This window comes from Caenorhabditis remanei, chromosome II (genome assembly GCF_010183535.1).
Source record: "Caenorhabditis remanei strain PX506 chromosome II, whole genome shotgun sequence".
NCBI classification, from domain to species: Eukaryota; Metazoa; Nematoda; class Chromadorea; order Rhabditida; family Rhabditidae; genus Caenorhabditis; species Caenorhabditis remanei.
Window position 1 is genome coordinate 8,462,967 of NC_071329.1, and position 17,450 is coordinate 8,480,416.

A 17,450-nucleotide genomic window follows, 5' to 3' on the forward strand; every position below is an offset into this window, starting at 1 on the left:
AGCTTCAACTCAACAAACATCTGTGTTTACTCTAAAAAAGTATAAGTTAGGTATTTAGAAAAGCTTTTGTCACTTTTTGAATTTCGAAACTACAGTTTATTACAGTCATTAACTACAGTCATTTCGGAACATTTCGTACTTTGACCAAAGGGCAACCAAATGGATTCTGTCGGTCAGATCAAATACTTGAAATACCACTCTAATAACATTAATAATAATTGAAAATGTGTTTTTAATCCATTTCCTCTTCCCCATTTTTTCGCCCTCATCAACGCCGCAGCCGTTTCAAAATCCCTCTTGAAAAAGCCGCGATCGGCAAAAATGAAATGAATTTGCAAAACATTCTTGACCTGTGGGACAAAAATAATTCCGGTTCTTTTCGGGAGTCTCTCTGAATCTCTTCTTCTCTCTCGCCTCACTTCTGTACTCAACATCGGAGTGTCTTTCGGGAGCCCACCGGTGCAATGAATCCTCTGCGTCTCTTTCATTTATCACACTCTCTTTCATTTCTCTTTTCATTGGGTTCCAACCTGAGCCGGACGGCGACCACCTTAATTGATGCTCCACCGCATCGCCACAGCGCAGGGCTTCGTCCTGTTTGTTTTTGCCGTCGTCTGTGCTCTCCCGTTTCGCTTGCTCAACTCAACCCGCCGACGGTCCATCACGGTATCTTTGTGTCAAGCAAAATATCCTCCCTCCCGTCTTCTTCTTCTTCTTTTCTTCTCCAACCCCTCTAAAATCCTTTTGAATTTACCGATTACGTATATTATTACCGTTTTGTAACCCTTAATGACTTTTGTTTACTATGCCAATTATGCTGTTTTTGGATCAATGAATTAAGATAGAGGCTAGCTGTGTATAGACCGGAAATGAGTATATTTCCTTCTTCATTTCCGGTGTATATATCAATTTTTGAATATTTGTTCGTTAGAAGATAACTCTAGTTGTAGTAAACCCTAAAACTTAGACTACTAGTCTGAGCATGTTACAACTTTTCAGCGTGTCAGTAACTTGAAGCCTATTCTACAGTAACAGGACACACACTCAAATTAATTATGTCGCATCATTTTGAGTCTTATGGTTCCAGATTTTTTTAGCTCCGATAACGAAAGTTGAAGCTAAAAATTCAGAGTTCCGAGTTTCATAACAATTTTCCATTTTCTGCGATTCCTGATGTCACATGCTTCCTTTTTCAAACCACATTTCAATATTTTTCTCTCCCTCAACATACACTTTCATACCATCTGCCATCTCAAAATTCCACCTCTTTTTCCTCCTCAAAAATTTGCAATGCGACCTTCAGTGAGATGTTCCGTTTCATTTCCTCAAAAGGTTCATTGCCATTTCCTTCTTATCAGGTGTCAGATGTCTTTCCATTCTTACCAAAAATGAATCGAAAAGTCAATATTTGTCTTGACGACATAAAATGACTAATATATTCCTCCTTGCCTATCCCTTCCTACCAACTCCTCAGTTTTTACCTTTTCGCCTCCTTCTCTTGTACCTCCTTCTTTCTGGAACTTTTGTATCAGAGGTCGTAAATTCAGTCGGAAACACGTCTGACTCAACCCGCCCCGGTAAGACTCACCCACAAGTCTTTTCTTCTGTATCTAGTCACTCCGTCTATTCAATTCCCGATAATTCCCTCGTTTTCTCTTGTAAGCCCTTTTCATGGATCATCTACTTTAACTACCGTAATCCTCTAATATAATCTTTCTTATCACCGAGATAGATGAAACTGAAAACGAGAAGGCATCAATCGAAAACAAAAACACATTTTTCCTTGATCAGCCATTTTTTGTTGGATTGATGCCTCTGCTAATGTTGCATTTATTTTTAATCAACCACTTTGCCACCTCACAGCGAAGATATCTGATTTGCGATGTTCTGAAGGTTTATGCTTCAGTGGGCGTCTATTTTTTCTGTTCTGGTTTCTGCTAAGAAATATCATTTCAAGAAATACAAACCTGAAAAGCTCTTTGTTACTTATTCTTGTTCTTTTTTCCAGAAGTTTCCCCTATTCATTGAACTTTTCTCCCTTTTTAAACCAATAAGTTCATAACTTCATTGTCAAATAGTCAACCATACTTCATCATCTTTTTCATCGTCTTCTATTCATTATTCTTCTTGATTCTCTTCTTCTTTTTCTTCTTCTTCTTCTTCCTATAAACCAATACTTCTTCCTCTGTTCGTTTTCTTACTTTTTGTCTTCCCCTCTGTCTCTCGGAAGCTTCTTCTTCTTCTTCTTCTTCTTCTTCCATTCTTCGAAGCCAGTTTCCGCCTCTCTCATTGACTGTATGCGTCTCTTCATCTTCTACACTATTTCCCACATTTTCTTATTCCGACAGTACGGAGGAAACTCTCCGTCCGTTCGTTTTTCCTCTCTTTCCATTATGAGACCCTCTCTCTCTGTTCTCTTCATCCAATGGCAAAACCTAGAAATCGTCCCAAATCCATTCGATAATCCATCTCTCTTTTTTCTCATTTCAATTTTTCATTTTCTCACCATTTTTACCTTTTACTCGGGGATTTCTGATCGAGACCCGATCGACCTCATGTTTAGTTTTATTACCTTCTGCCCGTCTCTCTGCATCTTCTCGATTACCGAATGTCTCCTTGTGTTGCCGCTTTGTGATCCATGTACCAATTGACTGTAAATACATCAAAGTTATCGTTTTTCTTCTTCTTCTTTTCCCTCTTTGTTCGTTGTTAGCTGACAATCTGTTTTACTAACTTCCACTTATTTTGCAGTGTACAAGTCCGGAGACATATTGATGCGATAGTGTCATCATCGGAAGACAGGCGTCCGAGCGGAAGCGACACGATGAATCAAGAGGAAGACCCCGTTAATTTACAGATTTTCGTGCCAGAGCTCAACGTTCGGGTAAGATTTTTCTGAAGTTCAGTTATGGATGTAGTTTACAATTTTACAACCAAAAAGTTTACGGCGATAGTCAAAATTTCAGAAATTCTAACTTAATATTTTGGTTTTACTGTACAGAACCTCTGACGTAAATTATTCTGAATTTTCTTTTTTTAAATATCCAAAATTTTCCTTTTTAAATATCAAATATTTCGATACTTCTGAAAAGAGAGCTTTTCCTTCAAAATGTATCACACGATCAGAAAATATCAAATATAATTTTTGAATCTACTAATTAATTCTAATATATTCCAGAAGTTCCTTGCGGTAACTCAAAATGATTTCATTTGGGACGTGAAACGAAAACTGCTTGCCACACTACCACAAGCTCTTCCGCAAGCTTTCAATTACGGTCTATTCCTCCCTCCATGCGATGGACGAGCCGGAAAATTTCTACTCGAAGATCGAACAATCCGGGATTATCCATTCACGGATTGTGTTCCGTATCTCGAGTTGAAATACAAAAAGCGGGTTTACAAAATGCTCAATCTGGATGAAAAGCAACTGAAGGCAATGCATACAAAGGTATTTTCTCCGTTCCTCCTCTTCTAAAAAGTTTCATATATAATCATGTTCTCATTCAATTCTTCCGATCCGAACATGTTGATAGAAAATAGTGACAAAAAGTTGGCGTATATAATTACAAGGTGTTTTATGTCGGAATTCTCTTCAATCTGATGCATATCTTTCTTCCTACAACAACTAATAATATTTGTTTGCGCACTCTTCCTCAATGATTCTTATCTTTTTACAGGGACAACTCAAAAAGTTTATGGACTACGTTCAGCAGAAGAATAATGAAAAAGTTGAGAAGATGTGTACGCAGGGACTTGACGCAAACTTTCATGATTCTCTGGTGAGTCGAGAACTTCTGTTGAACTATGCATCTAATTGTGGATTAGTTTCAGGGCGAGACTCCTCTGACACTTGCTGCTGGAATTCCAAACAACCGAGCTGTTATCGTATCTCTCATCGGAGGTGGAGCTCATATTGATTTCCGAAATTCAGAAGGTCAAACTGCAATGCATAAAGCCTCATTTCTCTCGTCTTTTGAGAATGTGAAAACTTTGATTGAGCTGGGAGCAAGTCCAAATTATCGTGACCCAATTGGACTGACTCCCCTCTATTATAACATGCTGACTGCTGATTCTAACGATCAAGTAGCTGAACTTTTGCTACGAGAAGCAGCAGATATTGGAGTGACCGATATGCATGGAAATCATGAAATCCATCAAGCATGTAAGAACGGATTGACGAAACACGTGGAACATTTACTCTATTTTGGAGCTCAAATCGACGCTGAAAACGTGAATGGAAACACTCCACTTCATGTTTGTGCAGTCAACAATCGACCTGAATGTGCAAGAGTTTTGTTGTTTCGAGGAGCTGATCATTTGACAGTTAATAAACAAGGACAAACAGCATTACATGTTTCACACATTGTTGGAAACCCTGCAGTGGCCGATGTGGTTCAAGCGCATAATCCAAGTTCTTCAGTTCCATATCGAGGCACTCCTCAATATTCAACAAGAAGGCGGTTGAGTTCAACAATCACGAGGAGACGTTCAATGTCTCAATCATCAATATGCAGTCAAGATGTCTACCGTACTCCCCAAAGCATTCGGAAAGCTCCAATGTCTGCAGCTCCATCACCAAGTCCGTCTCGTTCGTCACGAACAACAATAACTCCATCTGAATATGGAACAATGAGGAGGTCAGGAATGGATTCAATGCGATCAATGATTGCTGCTGGACATGAGACAAACATCGCCAGAATTCTGGTGATTCCAAGAGGTGTCAAGGGATTCGGTTTCATTTTGAGAGGAGCTAAACGTAAGTTTTTATTGAAGAAATGTTGTTTTAGTTTCAATTTTTCAGACGTAGCCATGCCCCTGAATTTCGAGCCAACAGCCCAAGTGCCCGCTCTTCAGTTCTTTGAAGGTGTTGATATGTCTGGAATGGCAGTTCGAGCAGGTCTTAGACCAGGAGATTATTTGTTGGAAATTGATGGAATTGATGTGAGAAGATGTTCACATGATGAGGTCGTTGAACTCATTCAACAAGCCGGTGATACGATAACATTAAAAGTGATAACTGTAGAAGTATCTGATATGAGTCGAGGTGGAACAATTGTACAACGAGCTCAGACAGGTGAGAGAAAGCACGCTGATTTCATATTTGAATGAATGTTGTGTAGTCATTGTATAGTCTTTTCGTTGTCTATCATCTAATCCGTGCACCGTGTCTCTGTCTCTTTTCTCACGTTCACTTCCAGCATCATCTCATCGTCACTCTTTGGTTTTTACACCCACTCCATCGGCAATCTACTCATCAACAAAAGCGTCCAGCGTTTATCGAATGAGAATTGGTTTGGCTTTTTTTTATGTTTTAATAATAATAATTCACACTATTCATCACTGATTTAATTTAGATAGAACCTCTAACATTTATGTTATCTGTACTATTGATAAGTTTGGTAGAAAACGTAGATTTTTATTTTCAGACACGCATGACGCGCATGGAGTTGATTACTATGCCCCAAATGACATCAGGAACGCCTATTCGGAATCAAGGCATGCGTCGGTCAGGCAGAGACCAGGCAGTGGAAGACGGATATCTGCTGCGGAATTGGAGAATTTGATGGTACGACAAAGAGTTCCATCTGTTCAAGGGAATACATATCAAATGCAATACGATCAAGAATCATTGAATGGAGGATATTCTTCGAAGAAATATAATTCAGTCTCGGATATGAAGAGGAGGAAAGGACAGAGAAATGCAGTGGCTTCGTCCGCTGGATTGAATCGGTCCACTTTCGAACCAACGGTAAGATTCTCAGAGTATTTTAGTTTGAACTGATTGAAGTTTAGTTGAAACTTTAATTATTTTTCCATTCACTCATGATCTTCATTTCAGCCACCAGCCACAACATCTTTCGAGTACAACTGTAGCAGTCGGAGCACTCCTCAACTATCACGAATGGATTCTTTTGATTCATTCGACGACGAAGAAGATCTCCCAGCTCCGCCGCCAGTTACCTATGTTCCAGTTGATCTGTCAAGAGATTCATCAATGCAAAGGAGTGAATATTCTCGACCATTCCGACCAACATCTCGGCCGAAAACTCCTCCACCACCTCCACCAATGCAACATCAACAACTACATCAACAACAATATCAGCAACAACAACAATACCAACAACAACCCCATCCATCTCTGCCAAGATCTGCATCTCAACCCCAACAAGTACATATTCAACCACAACAGTCTTCAATTCCACCCCCGCCTCCTCCTCCACCGCCACAATTGGAGCCAACTATGGTACAAGTTGAGTTCACACCACCATCAACATCCTCTGTACCTCCTCCTCCTCCTCCTCCACCTCCATTACCTCCAATCTCATCTGGAGCACCTCCACCGCCTCCCCCACCTCCACCAGGTGGATTGATGCATGTGGCAGCGAGTGCTCCAGTTATAATGAGCAATTCGAAAGGAATATCAGCGGATGCTTTGAAATCAGTACAGTTGAAAAAAGCAGAACCTCGAGAAACATCATCGGCGGCTTCTGTGAATAACAACAATAATAAGGATTCAACAACAGATTTTCAAATGGATTTGAAGAATGCATTGGCAAAAAGAAGGAGTAAAGTGGCACATGATGTAGATGAAGATGAAGAGAGAGAAAGTAGATTTGAGGGATTATCACTACGAGAAACGGTTCGAGAGAACGTTGTGGAACGTGGAAAAGGGATTCAGAATATTGGAATAGTAAACAAGAAAGATAGCGGGTGAGTGGGTCAAAGATTCTGAGAACCTGTGAAATGAAGCAAGTTGATTCCAGGTACACATCTTCAAGGACGTCACTGGAGCCATCTGAATCCGAAGACAAAGATCATCGACCACATTTCTCATTGGACCACTCTCCAAACGTACAAAGAGTTACATTGATCTCTCAGCATCTCGAGGATAATTACGGACAGAAAGACAACGTAAGCTTCTTGTTTTCGTCTCTCTCCCAAATGCACTCATTCTTTCTTACTTAACCAAAATAAGGTGTGATATAGAATGTGTCCCAATTTGTTATGTGTGGTTTGTGCCCATTTCTAACCGAAACTCGCGATTCAGATGTCTGTCGCATCGTCGTCAACCGCGTCGACGTCTTCAACTGTCGACTTGTCGAAACCGGGATGCTTTGTGGTTCCATCTCATGTCATTCCTCCAGTTGATTATGATGATGATCCGGATTCTGGAACTGGAGATAGCGACGGAGAGATTCGCTGTAAGAGCTTCTTCATTCTTTACATCACCAATCAGAACCTTTTCTGCACATTTTTAAAAAAGCACAGTAATTTATTTATGTTCTCACAATTAGATGAACGGGGTACTTTCTATTAATTGGTAGTTCGTTTTGGAAGGGAAAGGAATGATATATTTTTATCTGGTTAACACTGGGGGTTAAGTGAATGTTTTGGTATGTAAAATTGGTGGATTACGGTAGTTTCGAATGTTATTGGAGCGGCAAGGTTTCATACGAAAGTGTTTCATTTTTCTAATGAAGTTTGCTGCTCGAATATCTGGTAGAGAGAAGAATTTATTTAATCCTAGATCTTTCGATGAAGAAATTCCAGCAAACACTTTTGTTTCTGATTTACGTTGAGTTCTCATTTCGTTTCATTTTAAATAATATGTTAACCAGTTATTACGTTTCAAGAATATGTTTTTATGGTGGCCTAGAATTAGCCGTTGTGTCGTATTCTTGGCCTCCATCAAATCTTCTACAGTAGTTTCGTTTGTATCTGGTTGTGAAGTGCTTCAGTTGGTACTTCTTTTAATTTCTTTTAGTTTTTGAATTGTATCGGGGGTCATTGTTCTTTTGGCCAATCTCAATCTTTTGTTTTCAGGTAGTGAAATATCATCATTCGAACATAAGAAGGTAGACGTATGGACTGTTGAAGACGTCGTTGGTTGGCTCTCTTCATTACATCTATCAGAATATTCTCCAGCATTCCGAATTCAACGAATCGATGGTCGTTGTCTTCGTCAATGTGATCGTTCTCGGTTTACTCAACTCGGAGTTACTCGTATTGCTCATCGTCAAATCATTGAATCAGCTCTTCGTGGTCTTCTTCAATGATTTCTCCTCATTTTATTTGTTTTTCTCCTCCCGCGTAGCTGGCTTTATATCGTGTAAATAGTAAATTGACTGTGCCTATATACTGCTCATCATCAAAATCATCATCATCATTCTTCTCCTCCCCCAACTCGTTTCTTCTTCTTTTCTTCCATTTTTCGGTGTCTTAGGGTAATACAAAATATATTGTTTTTATGTCATAAACTCTAATATATTTGCCCCCGTCCCTTCTGAATTCTCTGTAATTTCGTAGAATTCAGAAATCTGTCTCCACAAAACACAAATTCTCCTTCTCTCTCTTGAAGATTCATAAACAAATTCGGTGATTCATTTCAGACAACAAAAAATTGTATGTGATATCAGACATTGAACAAGAAAAATAAATTAATTGATAACAAGATTAAGGAGTGAAAAATGTTTTTTTGTATTCTTTATGACTTCTGCTTCTTCTTGAAAACAATCACGACGTCTTCTTTCTTCCGATGGAATCTAGACGGAAGAATCAGTGCTGGCTCAGCAGAATACGGTGTCAGTGTAGTCGTCGTTGTTTTTGCCCAACTCTTCGGAGTGACTGGCGGTGCTGATTCCATTGTAGTTGTCGTTGTCTCCTCATGTGATTCTTCGGATGTCTGATCGTTTCTCTGCCGCCAATCGACGACACGGTTGTACGGGTAATGTGACTTGGAGCCTCCTCCGAAACGAAGCTGAAAAGGGTACGTCTTTTAAAGAAACTGATATCGAGAGGCTTTTGAAGATTAAGCAACACTTTAAAGCTCGGCTATGAATTCACTGGCTTGCTATTGATGACCACATTAATGCCTCTTACTTGAACGACTTCCGGATCCACCTTCACATTTTCAATTGTTGCTTTCTGTTGATGCTTCACTTTTGTTAGAATCCTCACCTTTCCATCTTTCGTTACAGTGGCTCTGAAACTCAGAAATTAATAATTTTCTCATTTTAAACCACTTACTTTCTTCGTTTTACATGCTGAAATTCAATAAACTGGACACTCAATTTAGGTTTATAATTATCAATTGCATCGGTGATGACATGAATTTCATTCTCGGGTATATTCAAAAACTCATTCCGCCTATCGTAGGCAACCAGATTATCAACGACTTCAATCATTGTGAAGCATAAAAGAAAAAATAAAGAAATGGAAAATGAGTGGGACATTGGTAGAAAACTGACACAGCACGTAGATTGTGCGTATTATCAGATAAGTGAAGGGGGGAGAGAATGGTCATTTTCAGAGATAGACTTGTATCATTTTATTACACAATAGGTGTAGTATGACATGTCAGTTAAAGAGGATATCAGTTGAGAAGAGATGTCTAAACTTGTTGCATAAAACAAAAGGGAGAGTTTGTTGACGGAAGGGAGAGAGAAATGATATCAGTTGACAGAAGAATTAGCATTTTTGAATCTGATTAATTAAATATTTCAGTGCGAAAGGCAGAGCAATGAGCACGGCAGAATAAAGTTTTTGAAATTCTCGATGCGAAGTCTGTATTTTTCATAAAAATTTTAAAGATCAGCGGCCCCATCCAGCTTAATCTCTCCACCTGACTTTGCTATTCAATTACTCTTTGCTCATATTTTGGATCACGTGACTAACCTCCACCTACACTAGACAATTCAAGAATATGCTGACAAAACAGCATGAAAAACCGAAAAACGAGACTGACCAATATGATAAGTTATTCATTCTTCAATATTTCACAATTTTCGGTGGATTTGAAAAGCTTATAAAATATGTGGAACTTCTGGAATAGTCTTTGTTCGATCAGAGATCATCCACAGCGGTTAACAGTTTTTCTGATCGTTTCCTTCTATCATTGACAAATAACCAAACGCCTGTCTGTCAACTTGATCCATGGATGACTGATATGCTGGCACCGTGCCAATTTACAATGTTGTTATCTTTGTATGCATCTTTTGAAGTAGGAAGGAACCTTCACTGTATTCACTCAATTGGTATCTTGTTTCTGATCTACAAACATTGAAACATTCCTTCGTGGTCATTACTGCCACACAGGTGACCATTTTCACTTTCAGAGGGACTTGATTCTTTTCAGATGATGATGCATAGTGACCAGAAGATAGAAATCTACTTTCAAAAGGAGAAAATAGAGAAATGACCTGACAACGAACCAGTTGATGAACAGAAAGATGTAATCTTCCTGCTTCTCCTTTCGATTAACAGTAAATTCTTTGTGTTGCATTCAACCAGCGAATAAAAGTGTTTTGGAAAATGGTTGGAAGGAAGGAATAACATGACCACGAGGGGAATTGGTTTGAAAGAGACGATGAGATCTTTTAATTTTTAGAATGAAATTGGGATTTCGCAGTTTGAAATAGAAACACAAAGGTTTCTAAAAATATTGAACTGCCTTCCAGCAAAATTGCCGAAACTCGAGACAGTAAAACAACCCGTTACCCTTCGAATCACTCTAATAATTGAAAGTAAGCAAAGCTGTGCCAGGAGCTCAATCTCTTGAGAACTTACTTTATTTATTAGATGAAAACACAAAATACGAGAAAACAATTATTCAGACATCTCTATTATTTCCCCCTGTATTTTCAGTTCTTTCTTCCTCTCTCTTCTTCATTTTTACCAAATTCCCTGCTCTGTGCTCTGAGTCTGATCGCTTAATACCAGACCAGCTGACATTAAAATAATAGAGGATTGTGGTGATAACAATTTGACGGATTAACCAAATGAAAGAGGATAACTTTTGATTCTTCTAGCCGTGCATTTCAATCAGAAAAATTAGAAGGAGGAGGTTTATCCTGATGAGTATTAGTCAGGCTTATCAAAAACTGGATGAAATAATTTTTCTCACATTTTCAAAAAAATATTCGATCTTTGCAAAAAACATTGCTGAGAACTTAATTCCTTGTTTCGAAATCCCACGTCTTCTACCGGAACTTCATGAAGATCTTCGTCTGAAACTAATTCGAGATGCTTTGATGTTTGGATTACGAAAGGGAAAAGAGTGGGCTGAGTGAACCGAATATATTTTATTTTTAAATGTCTATTAGAATTTTATTGGAGCAAGAAAGAAACAGAGTTTTCAATCTATCTCGGTAATCCGTCTCTCCAGGAAATAGACATGGATCTAGAGCATTTTCTCCCGAGTGTGTCGTGCCTTTGTGATATTTTAAACCACCTTCAACCCCATTATTTTTTTGAAATGTTAATATTATTCAAGACCACTTTTCTTCAAAGAATACCAGACTTCCAATCATTTTTCAGACCTCCTTCGTATGTTTTGTTCCCTCAATTTCCCCCTTAATCCGCCATAGAAATTCTTTGCAGATCAATTGAAGAAGCTCTTTCCACATCAAACAGATCATGATAATCTTCTTGACTTAGAAGATTCTTTTCCATTTTCTAAACCTTTTTATCAAATGAAAATGATGACTTTCTCTCGTGAGATTGTTGATTAATAAGTGAGAAAGTTATGAGTAATAACCTGATATTTGTAGTCGTTGTCTGTGTTCTCATAATCAAACATCATCAACAAGTCTCGAACAGCTTTTTGTGCTCACAGACACACACTCACTCTCTCGTATTTCACCTGACAGACCTCTTTCTTCTTCTTCATTTTTTGCAGAATGTGCTCTGATCATGGAGCACACCGAAAAAACGAAGAGCGCTCTCTATTGAAGAACTTTCGATCACGCAAACATTAGATATGGGACACCAGAAGAGAAGTTACGTAGTGTATTTCTTGTTCAATTATTCATTGAAATTCTGAGAGAATGAGTGATCTCTCACGTACGATTTGGCCAGTGGGATCAGATGGGAAATATTCAAATACTCGTCAAGGATTTCGTTATTATTATCGTGTTTAAGTTTTTGGCAGCAAAAGTTTTAATTAAAGACAGGTGAATTGAGTAGACGAATGGTTTCCAAGGAAATCAGGATACGCATTCCAGAAACCAATTGCTCTATTTTCGCATTTTGGAGTATCATGACTATTCGGAAAGATCATATGAATTTTATTCTCATAATTTCCTCTCAATTACTTGAGTACTTTTAATCTTAATTCTCAAGATTATCCCAAGATATTAAGAACTGCTCTATGATCCCAGAACCGTAAACTCATATATTTTAATGAGGTCAACACTTTCCCGTTCTCGAAAGAAGAATTAGACACTTACTAAGTTTGACCAGTAGCTGATCAGTTAAGTGACCTATAAACTGGCTGAAAACGTTTTTGGCAGTACATCAGAAATCTAATTTTCGTATCTCAACGTCTCATAGACTAATCTGGCACCCTGAAGGGAACTGCAAGTCAAAAATATACATAGTTTTATCTTTAAAAAACAGGGATTGATCTTTGGAGATAGGGGATCAGAACGTGAAATTTCTAAAGTTTTTGGCAATGTAGAGTTCAAAGATGAACGAAGATTGCACGAATGTTTTGAGACTTTCTAGACGAAACGCTCAGATGAGTAACAAAAGAAATAGGTAGTTTCAAATGTGTAATTAGGTCAAGACTCGTGTTAAACTCGTGATAACCCAGATATAATAAGTCATTCGTTGACATTGGTATAGGAGTTGAGAAGCTCTGAAGAATTTCTGCTCTTATGTATATGTAACTGTTCTTCCTCATGAACAAAATAAACATTCTGAAATAGAATGAACGTTTTTTCATTTTCAAAAACTGATTTATTTATTAAATTCACTAACTTCAGAATTCTCTATTTGATCTCGTTGAGCTCGCTAAACTTTTTGAGATGACCTTGATTCCTATTCATTTTAATTTCAATTGTTCTGTTTTGTCCTTAACTTGATATCACTTGTCTTCTAATCTTCTTCTTCCTCTTATTGTCTGTCGACTCATTCATTGTTTTCCTTTTTCATTACCAAATCCTCCTTCTTTTCGCTTTTCTCTCGTCAAATCCCACTCCATTAATCTTCAACTTTTCCATCAGCCGCCTTCTGCTCCCTCATACGCTCCGCCCACTTTCAGACTCCACCCACCTCGGCTCCTCATAAGCAAGAAGGCAGATTGTTATTCATGTGAGAGAGTCCGCACTTTTCCATCTGCCTACTCACCCATTCAACTTCTTTTTCGGGTGTTCTTTTTTCTTCTTTTTTATTGCCTTTTCAACTTTCTTTTCAATTTTTCTTGAATTGGTTCAAGTTTTTTATTTTCACTTCCGCCGTTTTCCAAGAAATTCAGACGTTTTCTTTTCTCGTTTCCTTTTTTTTCCTTGAGTCTATTGTCCCTTTCTAACCTTTGCCCCTTGCTTTTTGCTCTTAGCTTCCCTCATTTTCTATTCTATAATAGAAACATCTTCTGTTTCTTTCAGATAAGATCAAATTTCCGGTCATAAGATATCAATTAGGCATTCTACCGGAAATTTAATAATTTTTGTTTTTGAAGTATAACCTCCAGATATAGAATCTATACACTTTCTCCCTTTTTCGTTGCAAAATCGTGTACATCTCCTACGTGGAATCCTCGAAAATTCGACACCTTTCGCCCACTTTGCTCATGAATTATTTGACGAGCACAGCCTCTTTTTTTCCTTTTTTCTATTCATTCTTTTCAAAACGACTAATCTTTGCCTCTCTTCTACCCATTGCCTATAAAAATAATCATATTTTTCAGTGTGTCTGTCACAACTTTCTTCTCTTTTCAACCACAAAAAAATGAGCTCAAACCTCGTGCCACCACAAGTGTTTGTTGATACTCCACGTCCACATAACCAAGGCTCGAGTGCAGGTGAATTTCGAGAATCTTCTCAGAAAATTTAATAAAACTATAATATATTTCAGACGACTTCAATGGTCTCATCTCAGTCTCTCTCTCAAACTTTGTCGGCCAAAGACCGAAAAGTCCAAAACCAAGAAAGAGTCCATCACCACGAGTCAGCCCAATGGCGAGTCCAAGAATGAAGAAGAAGTAATCAAAACACCTTCAGAAGACATTCTTCTCTCTCTTTTTCTTTTCTTGTATATTTTTGTAACATCCACGTGTTTTTCCTTCCCATTCCATTCAATTTCCTCTTTTTTATGTCTTCCTCCCTCCACACGGAAGTCAATATTTTCTATCCAAGCAACCCCGTGAATTCGTAATTGATGTGTATATGTGCTGTAGTCGTTGGACTTTCAAGATCACTCAATATTCTGCAAGATTCTTGCACATATGCCCTCAATCTTTTATCTTTTCTATTTCTGATTTCTCTGTAATTTGGTAACCGATATATTATATTATATGAAAATGAATTTTGATAAGAAAATTATCGCTTTGATGTGTCTTTGAAGGATTAAGATGTGGGAGAAGAGGAAGAACAATTAGATGGGTTGGCAGTATCATTTATGGTTGACTGGAATCTAAGTTTACGGAAATTCTAACAAACTGGAGCAGTAATTGAGCTGCAATTCAAATTTTCTTGTAATGAAGCAGGACGAAGTCAGTCAGAATTTCCTTGACTTCAAAGAATTTACAGATTGCTTAATTGTTTCCTATTCCACCTTCATTCCACGAAGTTTCTCTAACATTTTCTGTATTCATTCTGGAAATCTTCAATGAGTCTTATTTATATTTTTCATATATAATTTCCAAATCTTCTTTTCGAAAATCTCACATAACCTCGAATTTGTGACGCATCTCGGTAATCCGTCTCTCCAGGAAACAGACATGGATTACCCTTTCGTCTCCGGAGGAAATCACGTACATCTGACTAATCACTTACTACCACGTGTCCGTTTTGTTGACTGAAAGAACATGCGATACTAATATTTTAAACGGTATTCTATAGAATTAACTCTTCTCTGAATTAATCGGCGGTCTATGATTTCCCACAATCTCTGGTTGTTTCTCACAATTTTTGTTTTTATTTTTCCCAATACCTTATGTTTTTGGGTGTGCTGAGTTCCATGAATACATTCACTTGAGCTTTTCTTATCCATTAAAAGCTCCTTATCTTGATTTCACTTTTTTTTCTATTTCGAAGATGATGTCAAGCAAACACCTTTTAGTCAGACTTTATAAATATTTCAGATGATGGAAAGTGCAGTACTCGAGAGGGAAATGAACCGGGAAATGGATGTGATCAGCTATTTCAGAATCATCAATTGTCTCTAATGAATTGAAAGAAAAGTCAAATGATCAGATGGAAATATGAAAAACATGTTGACTCATGGTTGAAATGTTTCTTGAACTATCGAAACTTGCCGATTTTCGAAAATTTCAGTAGCAGACACGATTATTTTGTTTAAAGGAAGTCATTTCAACAAAGTATCTGGAATTTTGAAACGTTCCTGTTCAACATCAAGTTTATCAAAGAGTAAAGACATCTAGAATTATATTAAAAGCCACAAAAATTCAATTTTAAGCCTCAACTTGCTATCTCAACTATCAAAGGAGTTCATAATGATATTGGATGGAAGCGCACTTTGAGTGTGCTCTAATCTTTTCTCTATCCAAATAAAAATTCTGAACTCTTCAAAAAACAAAGAAACCTTATGATAGATGATCTAGTTGTCTCTATGTATATGAACTGTGAACATTTTTATCTGCACTCCGAAGATATAAATGCTGATTTCTTCCTCTTGAACAATGTACTCTGAAATTCTTTTCAATATTTAATTACACAAAACCAACAAAACAGCTTTATTAATTGGTGATTTCACTGACTAAAGTATTTTTTGTTTACACCTGTCCGTTTCATATTTTGCACGGATTTCAAATTATTCCAGGAAAAAAATAAATTAGAAAGTGAATGAAAGTTGCAGATTCAGTCGGAAACTCCATGCATGAATTTTTAAACGTCATGCTTAAAGTGGAAGAAAACAGAGAATAAGATAGCAATACATAAACATATGAAAGCAACAGAAAACGTCATTTCCTCGAAGGAATTCTCAAGATTTTCACGATTGGGAAAATGGTTCTTGAATTGAAAAACACCGAACAAATATTCATTTAAAAAGGCTGAATCCGCAATACAATTCAATTGCTTGCTCGAATTTATATGATATTTCATTCAACACAAAAAAGGAAAAAACAGACGAAACGTTGATTTTGAGGGGTCTTGAAAGTAATCATTCATGCAATGAGAAGTGTATAACTTTTTTTCCCAAGATTGTTTAGCGAAAACTGAATACAACTATGAAATCAGTGCACATTTTCCGTTCTAGACATATGTTAGTGCCTTAATTTGAGATACTCTCCTATTAAAAAATAGAAAAAATTATTGAAAACGTGAAAATGGAAACCACGCATTCCCATTGAAAAACACGTTGTTCAATTTAAAACGTGAACTTAGCGTGACGAAAGTGGCAACTAGGCACTTTTTAACTTTTTCCACGTTGCAAATTCAAACTCAACATGTTTGTCTTTTGCTTTTATTGTGAACTGCAAACTACTTTTCGCAACAGTTATGCTTCTTCTGATCAGCTCGGTATCGTTTGACTTTTCATATTTTCTCCCAGAATTTTATTCCTCTATTCAATACTCTTGCTGGATTTATCCAGAGTTCCGACCACGGGATTTTATTCCTCTATTCAATACTCTTGCTGGATTTATCCAGAGTTCCGACCACGGGATTTTATTCCTTTATTCCATACTCTTACTGGATTTATCCAGAGTTCCGACCACGGGATTTTATTCCTTTATTCCATACTCTTACTGGATTTATCCAGAGTTCCGACCACGGGATTTTATTCCTTTATTCCTTTTTCCAAAAGATATTTGCAAGACTAGAGTATGCGGTTTGAACGTCTAAAAAATATTGAAAGTTATCTTCCTATTCTAATATTCAATCCGGCATATATTTTAATATTATCAATTCTAACCATGAAACAAGACACGTCTCCAGTGCTTCTGTAAATTGAATGTTCGATAAACCGGCATTATTGTCATCAACACATTGTGATCTCTTCCCCGAAGGAAGTGATCTTTGGTGCTATTTTTTATTTGTCTAAACGTGGATAATGAATGTTTGATTTGAAGTATGTGGATTTGTTGAAGGAAAGGTTGAAAAATCATCGAAACAACTTGGAAGACATTGTCTGCAGCCTGAGGAATTTATGTGACATTTTTATGTTTAGTGGAAATAATTTTTCAAATTTGTATAAATTAATATGCAATAGAGATTGATACTCGATTTACTTATGAGAATGTTTCGTTTGAAAATGAGTTTTTTTCGAAAGTGATAAGAGCCTTTCAGGAAACAAGGTCAAAAGGAAAAAGCAAAATAATATTTTTGGCGAATTGCAGAATAAGAAACGCTCCCAACTGGATTGAAAATTCAAGTGTAATTTACATATGTACGTTAATAAATTGTTTCTTTATTGGAAAAAATTCTAGGAATTGTATAAAACTTCAAAGAATTTGTGTATTTTGACATCAGCACTATCATATTTCTGCG

At 37.2% G+C, this 17,450-nt stretch overlaps 3 protein-coding genes across 3 annotated transcripts; 2 read left to right on the forward strand and 1 right to left on the reverse strand.

The window, feature by feature from the left end:
• Positions 1-2,824: 2,824 nt before the first annotated feature.
• GCK72_005356 (uncharacterized protein) lies at positions 2,825-8,057 on the forward strand (the record flags this gene model as incomplete). The annotated part of the gene is made up of 10 exons (XM_053725147.1): positions 2,825-2,884; positions 3,179-3,448; positions 3,678-3,779; positions 3,832-4,756; positions 4,802-5,074; positions 5,427-5,749; positions 5,840-6,711; positions 6,765-6,912; positions 7,049-7,202; positions 7,825-8,057. 10 exons carry the CDS (start codon positions 2,825-2,827, stop codon positions 8,055-8,057), a joined length of 3,360 nt encoding a protein of 1,119 aa, XP_053589341.1.
• Positions 8,058-8,485: 428 nt separating this feature from the next.
• On the reverse strand, positions 8,486-9,185 carry GCK72_005357 (uncharacterized protein; the record flags this gene model as incomplete). Its single annotated transcript, XM_003117132.2, has 3 exons — positions 8,486-8,758; positions 8,881-8,983; positions 9,028-9,185. The coding sequence occupies 3 exons, from the start codon at positions 9,183-9,185 to the stop codon at positions 8,486-8,488; spliced, it is 534 nt and encodes a 177-aa protein (XP_003117180.2).
• A 4,543-nt stretch (positions 9,186-13,728) lies between these two features.
• On the forward strand, positions 13,729-13,985 carry GCK72_005358 (uncharacterized protein; the record flags this gene model as incomplete). The annotated part of the gene is made up of 2 exons (XM_003116693.2): positions 13,729-13,801; positions 13,855-13,985. The coding sequence occupies 2 exons, from the start codon at positions 13,729-13,731 to the stop codon at positions 13,983-13,985; spliced, it is 204 nt and encodes a 67-aa protein (XP_003116741.1).
• Between the last annotated feature and the right edge of the window lie 3,465 nt (positions 13,986-17,450).